At 41.5% G+C, this 21171-nt stretch overlaps 3 protein-coding genes across 3 annotated transcripts; 2 read left to right on the top strand and 1 right to left on the bottom strand.

The window, feature by feature from the left end:
* The first annotated feature begins 1830 nt into the window (after window positions 1-1830).
* On the top strand, window positions 1831-11626 carry LOC306783601 (rhombotin-1-like). The gene is made up of 5 exons (XM_079277308.1): window positions 1831-2069; window positions 2551-2764; window positions 7743-7868; window positions 8193-8301; window positions 11157-11626. The coding sequence occupies exons 1-4, from the start codon at window positions 2048-2050 to the stop codon at window positions 8296-8298; spliced, it is 468 nt and encodes a 155-aa protein (XP_079133434.1). The 5' UTR covers window positions 1831-2047; the 3' UTR covers window positions 8299-8301; window positions 11157-11626.
* Window positions 11627-12578: 952 nt separating this feature from the next.
* Window positions 12579-16066, top strand: ric3b (RIC3 acetylcholine receptor chaperone b; the record flags this gene model as incomplete). Its single annotated transcript, XM_079276415.1, has 6 exons — window positions 12579-12690; window positions 13321-13538; window positions 14110-14188; window positions 14634-14727; window positions 14950-15080; window positions 15438-16066. The coding sequence occupies 6 exons, from the start codon at window positions 12579-12581 to the stop codon at window positions 15896-15898; spliced, it is 1095 nt and encodes a 364-aa protein (XP_079132541.1). The 3' UTR covers window positions 15899-16066.
* Window positions 16067-17018: 952 nt separating this feature from the next.
* On the bottom strand, window positions 17019-20524 carry psma1 (proteasome 20S subunit alpha 1). Its single transcript, XM_079279925.1, has 10 exons — window positions 20463-20524; window positions 19483-19527; window positions 19294-19395; window positions 18897-19000; window positions 18727-18815; window positions 18535-18605; window positions 18312-18441; window positions 18028-18107; window positions 17585-17689; window positions 17019-17261 (listed from the first exon to the last, which is right to left on the bottom strand). Exons 1-10 carry the CDS (start codon window positions 20463-20465, stop codon window positions 17196-17198), a joined length of 795 nt encoding a protein of 264 aa, XP_079136051.1. The 5' UTR covers window positions 20466-20524; the 3' UTR covers window positions 17019-17195.
* Window positions 20525-21171: the final 647 nt, after the last annotated feature.

The following is a 21171-nucleotide window of genomic DNA, read 5'->3' on the forward strand; positions in this document are numbered from 1 at the left end:
CTGCTAATTAGAGCTCAAACCACAGCTCACCTTGAATGTCAGCCACAGACTGCTTTTCGCGCAATTAGCCTAATGGGGTCCGGGCCTGTGATGTTTAGGCCGAGGCCAGGCATTGCATTAGAGTTTAAGCATGTCAAAATAAAGGACACGAGGAGTCTAATGCAGCGCAGATCCATTTATCACCGCAGCCGACTGAGGACGAGCCTTCAACCATGATTACCCAGAGAAACTATTTAATTAGAAGCATTAATAATTGAACTAATTAGCTCCCATGTGTCTCGCAAATGAAGAGAGAACCCGGAGCTTCACTTGCACCTCATCAACTGATTAATTAGTCGGTTGATCGTTAGCTGTCTTGACGGCCTATATGCGATCAGATGAGAGGGCGGATAATGAGGGAATTGTCGGTCGATGGTGCTGGTTAATTAGTGTGACCTGATCCAGGGGCCATGTTAGAACAGTTGTTTGTGCCACAGCTTCTAATGAGGAGGATTTAGGCCCGGGTGATCTGTTTGGAAAGCAGACTGCAGTGTTGTTTGTGGACTGGCAATGAAAGTCACTATAATGTTCCAATAATCTATCCGCAGGGACAAATGATGCGTCTGTGGTGCTCAAGATTAACTTTAAATAATGACCTTAACATACTTCGTGGTATTTTGATTCATAAATCCTCAATATAGCGACGTGCAGCAGGTCTGGGACTCAACAGTGAGTTCCAAGGCTATTTAGATGTCATGCTATTCATATAATATTCTAATAATACGACAAGGACATGGTGGTCTGTGGTATGTTTATTTTAGAACTTTATAGCTGGTTTCATCTGCGGTACACTTATAATATTGAAGACAACAAACAGTTCAGAACGGTTTTGTTAAGAGTGTGGGATGGGAAAAAACAACATGAAAGTGAAAAAGAAAACAAACTTTTAAAAAGGAAACAAAAGGCGTTAGGTTGGGCAGCTAGCAACAACCTGTCTGCACGTCAACTGAACAGTGAACTCCCCTGAGAAGCTTCTATCTGTTGCTTTTAAACAGAAAGCTCCTCCTACAGACACACCAAAGTCGGTCCATAATCTCGCGAGAATCCAGCTGCCGCGCAATGTAATGCCTTTTATCATATTTTGTAATACTCTATGTGTGTATTTTTACCCTCATCTAAGCTGTTATTACTTTTGTCACAAAAAGAAAAAAAGACACAAGTGCACAAGAATGAATTGACTATATGTCACACACACACACATACATACAAACTGCGTAAAAGCCGGTGCTTTGACTACAGGGCGCCCTGGAGATAATTGGTGTCCTTGGAGTTGAATAAGCTCATTCTAAAACACCTCAGGCCCGGGCTGTCCTGGTGTGTGACTGTCTGTTGAATAATTGATTCAGAGAGGGAGGGGGCGGTTACTATCAGATCTGAGCATAATGACTTTATATAATTAGCACGCAGCGTTGGACAAAAAACAAAACATTTGAGTGTGGGAGTTGTTTTTTTGCAGAGAGAGAGAGAGAGAGAGAGAGAGAGCGCGAGAGAGAGAGAGAGAGAGAGAGCGCGAGAGAGAGAGAGAGAGAGAGAGAGAGAGAGAGAGAGAGAGAGAGAGAGAGAGAGAGAGAGAGCGCGAGAGAGAGAGAGAGCGCGAGAGGTCTGTGAGGAGGTTCAGTCTGTGCAGAGGAGCTCATCTGAGGGCAGCAGCCGCAGTCTGTGCAGATACAGGAATGCTTCTGCACTGACATCAGCTGAGATAGGACACACAGCCACTCTTTGAGGACATCTCTCCTTCCGGAAAGGTGATATTTATATATGTATATAAATCCATATATATATATATATATATATAAATACATATATATATATACACACCCGGAGACGCTCTTTACCGAGAAAGCGACTCAATGGCTGTTTCCCGTGGCTTTCTTCGCGGCAATGAGGAGCGGAGCTGAAGTTTGAGGAGCGAGTGTCAAAGCTCTCTGTGTTTATTGTCGCTCTTCGGTTTTTTTAAATTATCTTGAGGGGTCTCCTTGTTGGATTGTTGTTTTTTTCTCAGAAAAGGATGGTGCTGGACAAGGAGGAGAGTAAGTACAGAGGTCTAAGATGTCTCTTTTCTCCGACGTGAATGTGTATTTCATGTGCAGGACAGCAGAAAGAAGGTTTTGAGGATAGTGTGCAACTGTGCAGCATGAAACACATTTAAATAAAAGATAGCAGCAAAGGGATTTGAATGTCAAACTTAAGAAATACTTTCATGATGATTCATGGTGAAGTTGGCTCCTCCCTATCAGAACACTACTGTTGTATTATTACAGGAACATGACGTGATGTGCTTTATGATGACATGATACCAACATTATATTCTTATAAAGGATCACATTTTGCATATACGGTGACCCAACAATAATGTAGTGATATTCAAGAGTGATCAAATGATATCTCTCTTTTCTGTAGTATAAGATACCTTTTGATTATTTCTGTATAAATTCAGTAGACAATCATGATCAGCTTTCTAATTTAACCTCACCTGTCTCTCTTAATTTGTCTCTCTTTTCAACCTGCCAGGCGTGTCCCTCGTGTCCCTCCAGTCCAGAGAGAAGCCGAGGGGCTGCGCCGGCTGCAACGGGAAGATCCGGGACCGCTTCATGCTGCAGGCCTTGGACAGGTACTGGCACGAGGACTGTCTGAAGTGTGCCTGCTGCGACTGCCGCCTGGGCCGGGTGGGCTCCACCCTCTACACCCGGGCCAACCTCATCCTCTGCCGCAGGGACTACCTGAGGTAAGCCCCCAAACAGGTGCGAGAATGGACTGAGAACGACCCCGGGAGCTTCATACGCAGCTTCAAAGCAAATCATCCCAGCAAACACTGCTGTCAAGTGCAGAGTTTGCAGTATGTTGATCCTGTGTTCTGTGTAAGAGTGAAAGAGCTGAAGCAGACTGTAGATCCACTCCGGATAAGACAGCCTGGTAATTTATCAGAGAAGCTGTGGGAACAGAAGTATGAAGTTGAATCTGAGAGCCTCCATTAACAACAGCAGGACAGATGTGGTGATTTTATCTGAGAAATGTACAAATACAATCAAGCGTCCACCACGAAACAACGAGGTAAATAGATTTCCAAATGACTGACTGTGGAAACCACCAACCTCGAGGCTGATTTAATGAAGCTTTCAGAGACACAGAAGGTGTGTCATATTTTCTAGAAATAATACAAAACAAGTCCAAACATGTTTTACCCGGACCTGTTTGGATGAGCACTTGAGTCTATTTTGAGTCATTGGGACTCCACACTGTGTATTAAAAGTCTTTAGTGGACACATACTTTTCTGCCTTCCACTGATCCTGAAAAAGGGTTTATTTCTCTGGTCACCGAACATTCTTAATGAACATTTATGCCAATTTGACTTGTTCTGTAGACAATTAACAGTTGACACAGAAAGAAATGAGAGAATAGAGGGTGAAGTTTGCACAAAGATACACAAATTATGATTTAATAATGCAACAAAGGGCCAGTGTGTAGCCTTTCCAGGGATATATTATCAGAAAACAAATATAATATTCATAACTATGTTTTCATTACTGTATAATAACGAGAAACTACGAATCGTTGTGTTCTCGTTAGCTTAGAATGAGCCGATTATATCTACGTAGGGAGCAGGTCCACCATGTTTCTACAGTAGCCCACAACGGACAAACCAAACTCTTTGCGTTTTTTTGTAGTGTGGCTGTAGTGTGAGCAACATGAGTGCGAAATCACGACAACCGCCAGCCGCTAAAGTCGCGTTATTATGGTATGGACGGCCTCTGAACCAGGTGAACGACGGCCCCACAGTTTTGCACTCGACCGCCCACGTTACTGCAGTCTTGGAAGGGGAGGAGTGTTGTTTTTCCCCCCTTCCCTATGTGATGACACATCTTAGATTTGAACCAATACCAAGCGTTGATAGAGAACCTCCCTCCCACTCGACTGATTAGTGAAACACAAGAATGTTGTGCCATTTCTTCCATGTAGAATAATGCCTCTTTAATTTTACACAAGCCCTACAGTGTGCCTTTGAAGCTTGAAGGAGACTTGCCATTTATACTTTTTTGAGACCATAAAATCATTTTTACTCATGCAGCGATCTGCAATCACACAGCTTGATGCGACAAAATCCTCCACACTGTAGCTTTAAGGACCAGTTCAACGATTTGGAAAATACGTGAATTCGCTTTCTTCCAGAGAGTAAGATGAGAAGATTTACACCACTCTCATGTTTGTACGGTAATTAAGAAACCAACCGAATTAAGAAACAGCTAAACGTTTTAGAAAACACACTAATTTGCTTTCTTGCAGAGAGATGACAAGATTGATACCACCATCATGTTTGCACAGTAATTATGAAACTGAAGCCGGTTCATTTAGCTTAGCATAAAGACTGAACACCGCTAGCCTGGTTCTGTCTAGAGATGAGATGAGTTGCCTTGTAAGAAGGGTTTTGTGCCGGAACGTGTTTTGTCCGGGATTTCCTCGAGTCTCTTATCTAAAGTGCCATATTTTTGTACTTTATAAACCAACAATACACATAATGATTTTTAGTTAGCATTATAGGTGCTGGTAAGTGGCTTCTGTTAGCTTTGCGAGAGAGCTAGGCAAGCTGTTTCTCTCCGTTTACAGTATTTCATGCTAAGCTAACTCGTCTCCTGGCTCCAGCGACATATTTAGTGGTATCAGTTTCTTAACTTAGGGCAGGGAAGTGAATATACAAACTACTTTTGCTTGAAGTAGGTAATTGAAGTGTCTACTATGCTTGTACTTAAAGGATCTGCCTTGTAATGGGGCAGGAGGGTTATAACACTTCAAACCCTCCAAAGATAAGGATACATGTTTTCAGATTGTCTGAACTGGACCTCTAGTGCCTGTGGATCGTGACACGATGAATTTATGAATAAGTATTTTTTAAATAGACTTTGGATTCAAACAGTCTTCTGACCATGAATCACTTCTAAACAAAGCTAAAGCCCCGGCTCAAACGGCCCTTCTGACAGTTACACAGCCTCCATTTTCTTGCCTGAAACAACGACGTCTGGTGTCGGGTCAGCAGGAGAACTCCTGATATCTCAGCCACATTGCTGAACTCATGTGTTAGTCTCATGTACAATCCAGCTGGATTTGGTTGGAGCTAAGTCTCTCATTAGCTGCGCTGCACTTAGGAGACCAAAACCCCTTTTGACAGTTAAATTGGCTAGATTGCCTCCTGTTTTCCTCATCATTGTGAGGGTGCAGACCAAAAGCCTTTGAAGAGCAGGATTAAAACCATGTGATTTCTTTTAATTGGACCATTAGTAGAGAATTAGCATTGAGCTCCGTTGCCTCGTTAAGGAGGAAGAAGAAAAGCCCACCAGGTGCTCAGGACTCAGGCTCGTTAGATCTGAACATTCGGTTAATTAGGACTCGCTTTTGTTCCCGCGTTGGTCACTCGTTTGATGACGTTTTTTCATTTGTCGTGTGAAGCTCTGGGAGACACATGCTCGCCTCTCTCTTCCCTCCATAGCTGTTGCTCACCAAACCTCCTTTTCTATCTGGCCTCTAATGGAATATGGAAATCAGCAGCCGCAACTCATCTCCATGTGTGTCAGGCTCTTAGGGAGCCGTTTGTTCCTTCTTGTAGAGGTGAACGAGAGGTGAAGCAATCTGCTGCTGGTCAGCACCGAGTCACAGACTATTTAAAAACAACACGGGGTTTGTTCTCAGGTAATGTGAGGACATCGTTCAAATGGTGACGGATAAGTTTCAAAACAGATTGACTCAAGTTCTTACCTCTAAAGTTAGTTTCAAAGTCCTATTAGGCATAAAAAACACCATCTGGCTAAGTGACATTTTCATATAAATTGACATTTTCACATCAGTGAATCTCCATTTTTCTGCCATTTATCAGCTGTTGATATAGTGCAACAGTGATTCAAGTTATAAATCCAGTTTATTAAAGCTTTTACAATTGACAAAACTCTTAAGCATGTTATGTTTCCTGCAGCAACAACAGAGGTTTGTTAAGAAGAGATGATAATGGATGAATCTTGATGGCTAGCTGCATCACCAGGCCTTTGATCACACCATATATATCAACGGAGCCTAAAATGAGACACACATACGTTTAAAAAAAAAGTTCTTGCATTTGTTAAATTTTTCCCACATATTTCTCGATGATTGCCTCAAGGGTTTAGAGATTGCTGCACACCATTTTGAGCAGTTACGAAGAAATGAATTAGGAACACATCGGGTGCCAACTGGTAATTAATGAACCACTATTGAGTAGTTCCTGAATAACTGTGAATCTAGGTCGAAATAGATAATAACGAGATACTGGAGAACAGACTTTGAGACGCTTTGTTATGGAACTGCATGTGAGGATTAGTTCCTAGATATCTGTATCCGAGTATGAATACGTGTTCGTTGAATGCTGCTCTGTTGCCGATTTATATTCGGAAACAGTTGATCAGAATTTGGACACAAACGTGTAAACATCGTTCTTCACATTCTGTTCTTTAACGTATCATTTGATATTTACATTACTATGCAGTCCATTTAGTCACAACTATTTTCCTGCCCTCTTTAAATAATCGAGACAAACTTATCTTTTGGCTTATTGACTTATTCTATTCCTGCTTTCTGTGTACTTGTATCTGTTGTTAACTGTGTATTTGCATTCTTTTATTCGTCCTTGTCAGTGAAGCACTTTGTTAAGGTAGTTTTAAAAGCTGCTGTGACATAAAGTTATTCTTATTATTAGTCAGTCAGATCCTGATTTGTCAATTGTTTCTTGACTCATGTTGTTGTGTTCTGTATTCTGAGGTGTGACCTAAAAACAGGCTAGCAGACTGAAAGATCTCAACTACTTTTTGTGCAGACATTCATGTTCCCCAGAAGATGAATCCCACTGACTTTTTGTGATCCTCTGACTTTTTATCGAGCGCCACCTTGATGTTGACATTTGTGGTGTTGTGGGAAATGCCTCCACAGCTACTGGATGGGTTGCTATGAAATTTGGTTCAGACATTCATGTTCCCCAAAGGATGAATCCCTCAACTTCTCCCTTTAGCGCTGCGCCCTCAGGGAAACATTTCAATACTTTGGTTGATGACCAGAGACCTGCATTGTGTTTAATGCAAATTAGCAAATGTCAGCATGTTAAACTAAGATGGTGAACATGATGAATACCTGCTGAACATCAGCGGTCAGCGTCATTGTCAGCATGTGTGTGGACTCTTGGTCCTGTTAATTAGCCAACATTGGTTATATCAGTGTTATTGGATTTTACTTACATTGAACTGTCAACGATAGCAGCTTTGCATTTTATTTTTTTTGGGGCTGTAGATTGTTGACACTACTGCAGTTATCTTTCACTGCGTGGTTAGAAATTTCTCCTACTCAGAATTACAACTAGGAGGCTGATGAGAATGTTTCCTCCCGCCTGGCTGCTCTTAATTACGCACAAAATCCATACAATATGATGGAAGCGCTGCAGCAGCAATAAACCAGCAATCTGCAGGAAATGCAGTGCAGTTCATCACTTTCAAACAGTATTATTTGCAGAAAAGCTGCATGATTGAGCAACATCTGAGACCCAGTTGCAAGGTCCTGTTGAACTACTTTTCAAGCTTGTCCTCTCTTTTTATTTCAGTGTTTTTTGTTTTTTTCCTCTTCACTCTCTTTGCGGAAATGTATCTTAAATGCGTCCAGACTAAAGGTCTGCTTGTCGTCCTCTTCCCCTCTGCAGGCTCTTCGGGGTGACGGGGAACTGTGCCGCCTGCAGTAAGCTGATCCCTGCCTTTGAGATGGTGATGAGAGCCAGAGACAACGTCTACCATTTAGACTGCTTCGCCTGTCAGCTCTGCCGCCAGAGGTAAGATTAGGGGAGCAATTAGCCAGGGAGATCAAATTCAGTTGACTTATCTGTGGGAGGTGCACGAGTGAGCTCACCGGTCATTATGAGCACATCACCAATGCATTATAATCAGAATGTGATGAGGTTTACAACCTCGAGGGGGTTCAACTTTGTATATCACTTGGATTGTTAATCAGCCAGCAATCATGCAAGATTAATTTTCTGATTATCATAGCAGTGCTGAAAATATGCCTGAAATGCTCCTCCGGGTGCTCGTGCTTCACTTCGGCTCAGGCAAACAACCGAGACCCAGATCCATATTTTTACTCTCTCTCTCTGCAGGTTTTGCGTGGGAGACAAGTTTTTCCTGAAGAACAACATGATCCTGTGCCAGCTGGACTATGAAGGAGGCCATCTAAACGGCAGCACGGAGAGGCAGCCTCAGTAAGAGGTACTGTTCTAAAGATGATGAACTACAGCCTCAGGCAGCCGCTCATGACAGTGAACTAAAACATATACTCCCGAGATATCTGGAAGATACACAAGTGAGCTCGCAAAGCTCATTCCAAATATGCCCATATGTAGACACGAGACTTCAAAAACCAGAGGCTGCTGACATCATCATCCCACGATAAGTTGAAGCATATTATCTTTTAAAAAAGGTCGACAGTATGCGACGTTCAGTACAGATGCATATAGCTGGAGGGCAGTTTCAGAAAATGGATTGTCGAGAGCATTGAATCCAATTGAAGCACGTACTTTATAGTGTTTCATACAATGCTGCATTAACTTCTGAGCGGTTCCTTATACGATCTCTCAGTGAAATGGATAATGAGGTTCACCTTTTAACTCTGCAGAAGAAAAAGATGGTTGTCAACGGTTTAAACTGATAACGGAAACATGGCTTAAAGCAGCGGTTCTCATAAAGCTGTTCGCAAACGTACGGAAAGTATAACGCACTATAATATGTTTGCAATCCGAGAAATGAATTTGTATTTAATCCACGTAATCGTAAACCAGTACAGGTGACGTGGGGGTGGATGAGTGGGTCTAAATACAAGAAACTTTCACTCAGGAGACCGCTGTTCATGTCCCGTGTGAAACCGCAAGCTAATGTTGATTTATTTGTTTCGTATTCGTAACTTCCGCAGTTATTTCAGCCCAAACCACCATCTCTTCCTAAATCTAACCGAGTAATCAGGAGCCTGCACAGACTGATCGTTCATGTTGCTGGAGAAAATGCCGTTTCCCTTTAATTGACGATGCAGTTTTGTTGTCTGGGAACGTAATGTTTAGTCTGAGACACCGGACATGTGCCTTGTTGGCTTTGAATGTAGAATAACAGGAAGGACCAAATACTCTGAAGCGTAATGTGGTTCATGAATATATTATTGTCATCATTATGTGGGGCAGTTTGTTGAAACACTAACTGGCTGTTTGATGGTATTTTAAACTAAATTCCAACAACTAGATGCTTCATCATTGCTGCTGTCGTTTGAACATTATTAGTTGTGGATTTCAGCTTTAAAAGCAAAATTGTCAGATCTTCGTTTGTCCTCTGTCCTGTTGCTGCTGCTCAGAGGTTGAGGTAAATAAGAGCAGTTTCTTCGATTTAAATCTCGTTTTTCAAACAGTTGCTTCTCATCGGAGGCCAGCGAGTTGCTTGAAGATGTGAACGTATCCAAAGGCTTTCTTTAAAGGTTCAAACAGAAGACAAATAAACCCTGTGGGAGTCCGAGCTCTTCCTTTATTGAGCCCCTCGATGGGCGTGAGCGGAGGGTTTTCGGCTTTGAGGGCAGATGAGAGAAGTTTGAAAGCAAGTGCAGCAGCGGACGCCACAAAATCCGCAATTATGAAGGTTTCAGGGTTTGCTGTCGGTTTCAAAAACAGACCCAGCAGCCCAACCTATCATTACGACGCTAACTGCAACTACAGTTCATAAAATACACGCCGCACTGGACACTTGATGCTCTCTGGGAGTGGAAACTTTTTCACATTTTGTTCGTTTTTAGGTTCCGGAGTTCAAGTTGAAACAACTTTAGGAGATCGTTTCCTACTTTTTTGAACCGAAACATCTTGATACATTTGAGGAGTTGACCAACTCTGGAGCTCTCGTTCAGTTTCATTCTCCAAATGTCTTTTCCTGTATGTTCCGCTCGGAGTGCATTGAGATGGGAGTCTACTTTTTCAATGTGGGTACGTTGAAGGTTTTCTGACCTCCAGATGCTGTAACTCTTTCGAACTGTCCTCTGAAGACCCAAACAGCTTGTTTTTTACGTGTATATTCCTTCTGATTTACAGACTGAACTTGTCGAGGGGTTAAATGTTTAAAAGAGTTCCATCAAATTATGATAATCTGATTCTGCTTTCATTTTCAATACAAAATCAAATTTTATAAAATGTTTGCGTCACAACTTTGCAAACAAACACCAGATAATGTGTTTATACTCATATACTCGTATCAGACACAATTACTTTGTCTCTACACACACCCTCTCCAGAATTGGCCTCCATTGCTGTTCACGCCAAAGAGCAAACCTGACTCCTATTTATGGTGCTCGAGCTCGAATGGGTTACAGCTGTTTTCACATTCTGGCTGCAGGTGATTTATAATTGAGTGAAGGTATTTCAGTGACAAACAACACACACAGGAGTTTACAAGAAAAAACATGAGAATAAAGTCTCAAATTTAGCCGCCATCTGAGTTTCGTTGCGCCTAAAGTCATGTTCTTATGCGGTAAGATGGCATTTAAAGCGAGATGAAGGTCCTGAAAGATACATATACATATTTTATTTCATATTCTTTCTATAATTATTTCAATTTGCACTTTGTGGCTTACTTTACTGCAGTGTTAAAGGGTGTGTTGAGGTTGATCAAACCTTGTAAAGTGAAGCCATGTGCTTCCTTGACAAGAAATAAACTAAATTTGTGACTTTATAATCTCAAAGAATTGTCAGTTTTTTTCCCGTAAATTTGAGTTTTTCTTGGAAATGAATCACTTTAATCTCAGAGAATATTCGACTTTTTTCTCTGATTGTGATTCATGAACATGGTTTCGGTTACATTTTATCTCAACCTTTACTTTTAAAATTGTCATATTTTGAGCATTAAATTGCCTTTGAAATATAATAAATAATTGTATTTAAAAATATATATATGTTTTTATAGAAAATCACATCGTTTATTCATGTTCTAAGGCAAATAACGTTTATGTTATTACACTGTTATCAGTGGACACATAAAGCTGATGTTTAATGAACGTCTAATGACGTTTTTTAAATATATTTCCTTCTCTCTTTCTGCAGATCGTGACAGGATGACTGTGAGCCAGTTGGACGATGAAACTCACAGCAGCAGAGTCCTGTTTCAGACTGTGGAAACAACACTGATGGGACATATTTGCCACGATTGAACTCTTTATTATAGAGCTGCGTGGAAAACTATCCTGAAAACTTACAATTCTGGTCGGATGGGTCGGAGATCACCGAACTTGAAATACTGGATGGATGGAGGGAAGCCAATCAGGCCACACAAAGCATCCACCGAGTCATCCGTCACAGAAAATACCAAGTTGTCAAACTGAACCGCCGTGGCGCGTAGGAAGCCGCCAAACTATCTGAAACTTTTTTGCAAATACGACTGCTTCTCCTTCATCTCTCCGAAGACTCGACCGAACCGAGCGACGCTTTGAAAACTCACCGTAGTTTTGTTTTCACTCTGATCTCAAGCTGTCTTTTTTTTTTCTTTTGTGTTTCTTGACTAATTAAACAGAATTTCAGTTTGTGTGCTCATTATTCATGTCCTGAGATGACTGAAGATCAGTGGGGAGAGGAAGTCATTTAAACATCGCCTCCAGATATTTTAGAAGATATATAATAATAATAATAACAAAGTCACGACAGTGCTTACAATGAAGAAAGAATAAAGTGCTGCTCTGGGTCAAGGCATGTATTAACAATAATAATAATACAAATAACATTGGACTATAAAAAGTTAAAAACTAACTGTTGTCCACTTTTAGTGGACGTTGTTTGTCAGTCTGAAGCGCATCCTGCGATTGTGAAATACAAATAATGTACTAATACTTAAAACTATTAAAACTCATTAACATGTCACATGACATATTAACATATACATAACTATATTTGCATGTATCTAATTAAGACAAAAAAATACATATATATATATATAGCATATCTATCATCATGTAGTAAAACCTGTTCTGCATGTCAGTTGATCATCTCTGAACAAAAGTTATTCGGGAAAACGTAAAGGAAAAAAGCCCCAAAATCGTATCAGGATGTGCTGCTAGGAGTTAAACTGTGTTAACACTGAAAGCGTTACAAAAGAAACATGAATTTATCACGGCTGGACATGTTTCTGTTTATGTTTGCCGTCCGGCACCTGGAACATATATATATATATATGTTTATATACATATGTGTATATATATGTGTATATACATATATATATAAAATATATACATTTTAATCATTAAAGTCTCAGTTCGCTGCATTAAAAACTTTAAGACGGTCCTTTGGCGCCACCGAGCGGTGAAACACAGCCATTACAGCGGCCTCGCACTTCCGGTTCTCAAGTCAACAAGGAAGTTCAACCGATGGATGAGAAACGACATCACCCTGCGAACCGTCTGCTCGCCGTTAACCCGTCATATAACTCCATTTGTTTGACCCCCATCAGGGAGGTGACAGTTTACCTGTGTCGGTATGGCGATGTCAACATTTCAGAAGGTGACGCTCGCGACGTGTCTCGTGCTGTGCGTCGCTCTGCTGCTACCCAAAATGTTGTTATCCGGCGGGAGGAAGGATGCTGCTGACGGTGCGTCACCTTTTCACGGTTTCTCTACGTCGTTAGCTCGATGTGTGGTGGACAGATGATTTCATCTTATATTTTATTGGATTCATCTATGGTTATAGTTAGTACATTTAACCGTTATTTATTTCGTAATTTAAGCCTTAACTGAACATCAGCGGTGTATCCTCTTGTAGTTGCACTTTCCTCCCTGAAGAGGGCGCCAAATACACCCGTTTTAATTTACAAGAAATTTACACGAAGATATACTTATTGCAGCTTAATACAGCAGTCATGCAATAAATAATACCTTTATGAATATTATGTTTATTTTTGTTGGAATCGTTTTAGAAAGATGTTGATTGAACTGCAACTTAATCGGAGGCAGAGAAAATATTATATCCTTCACAAAGAGTAAGATTTATTGTATTTTATTTATTCTTGTAGGCTACAATATACGAAGACTATTGAAATAAAAGATATTTTGATTAACGAACCTGCAGTTTTTTCTGTTTTTCTATTCCAGTGAGCAGAAATAAACTACGTCAGTCCACTGAGATCTTGTTTTCAGGCATTTAAAGAACTCTGCACACCCAGAACAATTATTTGAACATGTTTTGTACTCTTCTTTTTGTAATCTTCCTCCTCAAATGTCAGGTTCAGGTCGCTTCCCTTCGATGATGCAACGTCAGGCGGCTCCGGAGGGTCGAGGCCAGAGGGCCGCAAGCTCCAGAGCCCACAACACCGAGGCCACAGCCAGGGCCAAGGGAGCGGGGACGGGGGTGGGAACCGGGGGCAAGTCCAACCTGGCAGGACAGATCATCCCGGTGTACGGCTTCGGGATCTTACTCTACATCCTCTACATACTGTTTAAGGTGAAACACCGGACACGCAAACACAACTTCTGCTGGATGAATCGAGTAGAAACCATAACTTATTCCACAATGAGAAAACATTTGATGTAAAATAAATAGTTTGACATTTGGTTAAATGTCGTGAGTCTCCACTGGTTGGATACTAATACTATTTTGGTGCTGAAAGAAACGTGTCTGTTACACTGAGTGTTGGAAACTGTATTTTTCTTCTTGATAAATTCTTTGATCAGATGTTTAATTATTCAAATAAATAAAAAAATGTAATTCTTCTTTTCAGGCAAAGTTTCTAAACAGCGTTGCTGTGTTCAGACAATATTTAACATGAAGAAGTTTGGCTTGTTTTTTTAAAATAAGGTTTTTTAGGGTCATCTTCATATAAATGATCCCCAGAAAAGTATAGCTTTAGTGTCAACATACAAACTTACATTAAGAAATTAAAGCATGGAGGAAAATAAACATTTTAGATTACAAAATGAATAATAAGGCAGAAACTATAACTGTCAATGTGTCCAGTTTAAATACAAACAGACTTTTGTTTTGAGTGTTTTAACCCCGTTACTGTCTCTGTTAGATCACTTCTAAAGGGAACAACAAGCCCAGAGAGAGCAGGTTTTATTCGGTTCGCTCCGAGAACAAGAAGAGAAAGATCAGTGAGTATCATTCAGCGCTCATTCATTATTATCATCAGATGAAAGAAAACAGCTGGGTCTGAAGGGGAAAAAGAAAGTTGATATTAAATCAGAATAGAGCGCAAAACAAGTGAAGAAAAGGACAGAAAAATGAGTTGAAAATAGTTCGTGTTATCACGATTGCCAGAAGAGCAGAAGTGTTTTCTAAAGGGACCCTGGTACTCGGAAACACTGCCGCTGTTGTCCACAGGGGGGCGCCAGAATCAACACAGAATCAAAGTTCCTCGCAGCTTTAAAATGATGAGAGATTTGCTTTAGTCTCAGAAATCTCTCCGGCTCTCCTTTAACGTAGTGAGAAACACATGAATGCTGGGTATTTTCTGGCACGTTGATTCCAGTGAAGCATCTTAACAGTGAGATGAGTTGCAGATTGTGTTTTAAACTTCTTTCCTTGGTTGACTTTCAGCTGACTTTGAGTTGGCTCAGCTGCAGGAGAAGCTGAGGGAGACCGAGCTGGTGATGGAGAACATCGTGTCCAACGTCAACCACAGTCCTGACAGGTGGGTGACGTTAACCGAGGAGTCATTTCATCCGGGCGCCTCCTCCCTCTCTTCTCCTGACAGGAAGTACGACAGGTTGGATGGAGCTCATTGGTGTATTTGCTCATTCATTACACGCGTTCAACAATCTCTTCCACAGCAAAGATAAAGACAAACAGGACACAGTCACACCATCTGTTACTTAAGTTCAGATGTTCAGGACGGTTTGGTTCTGTGTTGCAGGGTGAAGGGCGTGACGGCGGATCAGGAGGAGAGTCTCCTGCAGCAGCTGACGGAGATCACTCGGGTGATGCAGGAGGGCCAGCTGATGGAAGACCTGGCACCACAGAAGAAGACCCAGGAGGACTGGGAAGGTATAGTCACTCTCGCCTCCCAACGAGTTCAGAACGCAGCAGCGAAGCTTCTCTCTGGTTTTAACGGACGACATCACATCACCCCGATCCGGGCTCCTCTTCACTGGCTCCCTGTTCGTTCTTAGCTCAAAGAATCAGACATCTGGTTTAAATCACCTCTTAAAACCAATTTTTACTGCTTTAATGCTTTATTTTTTAATTTAATTATCACATGGATTGGTTTTACTGTACTGTTTAATCAGCGTTTAAACAGTTTTATCACCTCGCTTTGTCTGCCAAAGCACCTTTATAACTCTGCATTTCTAAATAAAGTTATGAGAAGTCGGTCAATTAATGGCTCGTTCAATTTCTCTCTAGTTCCTGCACATTACCCAGAGGAGCCTGAGCAACAGTGGGAACATTCCCGCTGCTGCTGTCAGCACAGCAAGCAGCCCCACAGTCCACAGACGGAGACGGAGACGGAGAGGACACAAGCCGATGGAGCCGACCTGGAAGACGCTCCCGGGGACGTCGCGGGTGGAGGAGATGCTGCTGAGGGAGCCGAGGACCTGAATAAGGAGAGAGAACCAGATTTCACAGCGGTGAGTGAGGAGGACGCGGGTCCAGAGAGAGATGTAGGCGCCGACGTCGAGGCGGACGCGAGTGAACGCAGAGGAGCAGCGGGAAAAGTCGAGCTGGAGGAGCCGGAGGTCACGCTGATGGCGATGTCCGTGATGGAGCAGGTGGAGGAGCTCACCGGGACGACGGAGACAGAAGCTTCCTGCAGCGCCGTCAGACGGAGGAACAAGAGGAGGAGAGCGAAGAAAGCCTCGCACTGACTCTGAATCTGTTCTCATCAGAGGGGTCCTGTTGGTGTGCCTCGTTTAGCTTTACTTAAAGTGAATGAGTGAGTTTTATAGGACTAATATCAGCTGTCCACTGGATACTAAAGGAACAAGTATAGTTTGTCTTAAAACATTATCACACTGAAATATTTCTGAAGAAAAAACCAGGGCCTCATAACACTTCTGAAACTATCCGATGCATATTTAACATTAAGATGCTTCCAGGAGATTAGATGTAAAAAATGTGCTCAGAATATGAACACAAACCCAGTGTTGTACTATTTATTTTTTGTCTTTTTGCACAATTAACCTCTTTTCTTCTAAAATGTTTTATTTACATGAAGAAAACAGAAAAAAAAGAAGTAATGAGCAAAGAAAGGGAACACTGACATTATATTACTGGCACCACTGTAGGTTAGCGAGGTGGTTTATTGTGATTCTAGGGACACGGAGCTTTAAAGCATCAGTGTAACTGGAGCTAGACATCGAGGCACATCGGCGTCCGCTCACATGCTCTTTGGGATGGCGGCCGATACACAACAGAAGGTTTTCAAATAGAAAGTATTTCTTTTCGGACTTTCGATATTGCGTTTTCAATAACTGCAGAATTGTAATTCTCACCCATAAAGTAAGGAGACACCCTCACGTTGTCTGGAGCTCCAGCGATACGACGCTCGACACGTCCAACTCTCCTCGACGTGTTCAACTTCCTGTCATCGTTGTGAACATTTTTAGATGAGACAATTAATGCACTGTACTTTAAAGAACAGGTGACAAAGATGTCCGTCTTCCCGTGAAGTGTTTGTGACGTATTTTGTCTTCTGTATTGACGTTTTAAGCTTTTAAAAAAAACAGTTTGTGTTCTAAATTAGATTTTTACTTTTATAAACTGAATTTATTTATTTTAAAGAGTACATGGGCATTCAGGTCAGTGATTAAAACACTGTGGAGAAACTAAATAAAATGTTCTGGTTCTTATCTTACGAAAGGCGTCGTTTTAAATTTTTACTCTAAATTGTAACAAGATCAACATTGTTTGTTGCATGCAATGTTGCTCATCCAGATACTGAACGTGTTTAAGTAGCAACTCTTTAAATGAGGAGCTGCAGCACAATTCAAAAAAAAGAGTTTATTACTTTTATAATGGAACATTTTGCTCAAACAAAAGCAACATCACGTTGGTTGATGTTAGCAGGATATTTGGGATTGACTCTGGTGAGCTGCAGTTAAGTGTCAGGTCGGTCTGGGTTTGTGTGCCCCCCCCTCTCCAGATGACAGGAAGTGGTCGGCCTCAGTGCTCCATCGGCTCATCGGGAACCACTCCAGCGACGGCGGGTTCATCTGCAGGCGGGGCGACCTGACGCACAAACAAGCGAGGTTTAACGCACAAACATCAGGAAATTAATGTTCAATAAAAAGATTAAAAAACAGGGAATCTGAGACGTTAAAGGGATGCATCTCTAAAATTTCACTTTCAAGTTCTTAACAAAAAAAACATTGAAAATATCTGCCTCGACCTCAGAACGTGAGGATATTTTATGATCTAAACCTGATCTAAACCTGATCTAAAGACAACATAAACACCAGCGTTCAGAAGACACAGATCTCTAGCTTTGCACTAATCGTGTGGAGAAGAAAAGAACGAGTCCTAACCGGACTTAATAAATGCTCTTGCAGTACCTTTCTCTGTGGCCTCTCTTCCAGTCCCTCCAGGAACGGGGCAACATCATCATCGTCATAAATGACGAACTCCATGTCCTTACCCACAATGCCGATGGAAACATTCTGAAAGAACAACAAGCATACATGAGTGTGCCTGAATGCCATCACATTTAAAAGATCATCAATGCCGACTAGGGCTGCGCTTTGATAACATTTAAGTTTGCTTTGATCAGTTGAAATGAAGTTATTAATGACATTAAAAGTACAAAAACTAAAAGCCATATTTCACCTATTATGTGAGCTTCAGAACTCATATTTATCCCACAAGCTAAGCTTAACGCTCTTGACACTTTTCACACATCTGTCTGATCACAGGCAGACCAGTGTACGTCTGGTTTAAGAGACAGACCATTAATCTGGTGTAGCAGAGCGACAGACCGGAGGGGAGAGAGTTGCCGTACCTTGGTGGTGAGGTCCTGCTCGGCGGGGAGGGTTTCTCTGAGAGCGCGGAGGCCGTGCTGGACCAGGTCATTCAGATTAGCTGAGAACAAAACACTTAATTCAAGTACTTCCACTTGATACAGCAAGAGGAAGACACAGTGAAGTACTGTGGACGTACATGTTTCAACTAAGAAGATGCTAAAAGAAAATCTGAGAGAACAGTGATGAGTAAATATGTTAAGAGTTTATCTAAAACTGTCATCATGCATTTAATCGGGAGGAAGGCGAGTGAGCTTGGTCTTACAGTCGGAGAACTTGTCCATGGATCTCTCCAGGTAGGTACGAGCAGACTGAGAGCGCGCTCCGATGGACATGGCTTTGCAGTCAAAGTAGTTGGCTGACGGGCAGGTCTGGAAGATGTGAGGTCCCATGTCCTGGGTGACGCGCGACAAAACAAACAGGCGCTACGGTCAAACGGCTTCACAAGAGAAAAACACTGTAGATACATAAACTAAATGCAAACTTACATCAAAGCCAGCAATGAGGAGTCCAACACCATAGGGCCTCCTTCCATACCTCTGTGTTGGGATTTGGGTTTCTGAAGGATCGGTTAAGGATCACTGCTGCCATTCACAATCATTTTACTTTATAAGAGTATTCACACAAGGAGAACTGGCCATTATAACCACTGAGAGTCAAGCTAACATTAGTGAGGATACTGCTGCCAATAAGAGAGACGAGACGTGACGTGGGGAGGGGCCTGTCGAAGACAAATCTCGAGTCCAAGCACTCCTGACGCATGAAGTTACTGTGACGACAGGACGTTCGTATGATTTAGATATTAAAAACAGCAAACTCTATTCAGATCCTCGAGGCAGCCGGGACTTACCACAGCAGTCTGGCGTCAGCAGTGAGTCCAGCAATGGAGATGCCGATGTGGTTGTCGACATTGAGGATCTTCTTCTGGTGGGCAGCCAGTTCAGACTGGGCTCTCTGCAGAGACGTGAAAACATCAGGCATGAACCAAACGCTGTCCTTCGACTGTCTAATATAATAACCCGCTACATGCTTTGCAGTGTCTTTGTATGTTACAATACATTTAAATGTTCCATTAAATGACAGATATCCTACATTTCTTCTATGGTCTCCAAATAAAAACGGGAAACACTTGATGTTGGAATGAATTTAGGCTCAAAACATTATTTAAATGTAATAAAGTCATCCACTTCTTGAGGGAGTGCTCCACTAGGAGCATAATTACTGACAGACGAGACATTGAACTGAACCTTTAGAGCCACCAGGACTGCATGGGATTTGGATTTGAGTCCCACAGTTGCAGAGCCTTGCTTCACTGCCTCCATGGCATACTCGATCTGATGAATACGACCCTGGACCGACACGAACAACAATCATGTTACAGTGATACATACACGTTTACCTTTCTCAGAGAAGTCAGAGGTAAAGCAGCGACTCACCTGCGGGCTCCATACCGTCACGTCGTTGTCGTACTGATTACGGAACTAAGGATACAAAAACAAGCCATAATTTGAAAGCGACACTTAAAAAAAACATCATTACAGAAACGCACAAGAGTTGAGCTTACATAGTTGTCTTGCATCATCAGCGGTTTTCCTACTACTGTGACTACTACACAAGGCTCTGTGTCTGTCTTCATACTGGACTTTTCTAGACTCGGGTATTACATTTCTACCACGACTGAATAATTGATAAGCCCAACTTTGTGTGCAGCCACTTACCAAATAGAGGCGTGGCGTTAATGATGATTAATACATAAGGTTAGCGACATATGTCAGCATTAAACTCTCTTAGTTAATCGTAGTCATGCGGAAAGCTAGCTGACATAAGCTGGATGACATGTAAACTCTGCGAAAGTTTGTTGTATTATTATTACATTCTGTTATATTATTACAACTGGAGTTCAATGTGTTGTGATTCACGAAATGAGTTGTTAGTCTGAAGCCAAAACCAGGTCACCGGAAGTAAAACGAAAGTAAAAGACTTGATGCTAGCCAAACGCAGCCTGAGCTGGCTAGCATCTGCTAACTACTTAGCGTTAGCCTGCTAACTAATCAGCAACGCATGTTACGGTATTGGGGCGCTAAATGTAAATGCATCGGGTTATTAACAGACGTTGTTCAATGTGATATAATCCGATAAATGTCAGCCACGAACCAATTATTTGGGTCACACGTCATTTAGCCGGCATGAACGCTGCTAACGTTAGCAATTGACGGTGTTTTGCTTACTCACACTCAGTGCAGTCAAAAGTTAGCTAGCTAACGTTAGCTTGGTGTGAGTAAATTAGCCTTGTTTTCTTGTTTTTTTTTAATCAATTATACAACACGAACACGCTGTGCGATTTATTTACTGTATCAGTGTTTTATATATATAATGTGAAATTGCTTAACTTCATTAAAATATCATTTACACTTACCATCTCTGCTTTAAGTGTCTCCTCCGACTGTAACTGTGAGCCGAACTTGATTTATTTTCCTGGATGCGACGTCAGGGAAAATAGTCGAGCCCCGATTGTAAATCAGTGATCGATTGAGTAAAGTTGTGGCTGTCTGTAAAAAACACACAAAATACACGATATTTTGTCATATTATCCTACGATTTAAAAAAGATGAATGTATATATATGTTATATAATCAATAAAGAAGACAAAACAAAACATTTACATTCATACAAACGCAAAAACATTTCCAAATCAACTTAAATTTCAGAATTTCAGATAAAAAGTACGACGATCACACTCAATGATTTTACTTAGATTCACACTGTGTGAAATTATTTAGTTATTATTAAATGGTAAACAAAAAAGTTAAAGTAATTTCCTCCCTGAATCTATTCATTCTAGTTTTTTATTCTTATCTGCACTGAGCGAACAGGCGCAATGTTCGTGCATCGCCACTAGGCGGCAGCAGTAAATCAGAAGAAGACTTCTCATCCACTGAGCATTTCTAAAAGCTGGAAACTGAAGACAACCTTTAAACTGGAGCGCAAGATCAGTCTGTCCTCTGACAACCAACTGTGGACTTGAACCAAAATAAGGCTTAAAAACGTTAATATAGAGTGAGCTGTGCTACAATATTAATTTCATTTTGGTGTGACGTGTCACAGTTTGACAGCAGCAGCTGATG

Source organism: Melanostigma gelatinosum, assembly GCF_949748355.1.
Source record: "Melanostigma gelatinosum genome assembly, chromosome: 1".
Classification (NCBI taxonomy): Eukaryota; Metazoa; Chordata; class Actinopteri; order Perciformes; family Zoarcidae; genus Melanostigma; species Melanostigma gelatinosum.

Excerpts from the sequence above, each read along its gene's own strand:
- LOC306783601 (XM_079277308.1), top strand. The coding sequence starts at position 2,048 with ATGGTGCTGGACAAGGAGGAGA. Across the intron at positions 2,070-2,550 it reads GGTGCTGGACAAGGAGGAGA|GCGTGTCCCTCGTGTCCCTC; the intron begins GTAAGTACAGAG and ends TCAACCTGCCAG. Across the intron at positions 7,869-8,192 it reads TGTCAGCTCTGCCGCCAGAG|GTTTTGCGTGGGAGACAAGT; the intron begins GTAAGATTAGGG and ends CTCTCTCTGCAG.
- psma1 (XM_079279925.1), bottom strand. Across the intron at positions 18,606-18,726 it reads CGTCTCTCTTATTGGCAGCA|AAACCCAAATCCCAACACAG; the intron begins GTATCCTCACTA and ends CCGATCCTTCAG. Across the intron at positions 18,108-18,311 it reads CATGGACAAGTTCTCCGACT|CTAATCTGAATGACCTGGTC; the intron begins GTAAGACCAAGC and ends TTTTGTTCTCAG.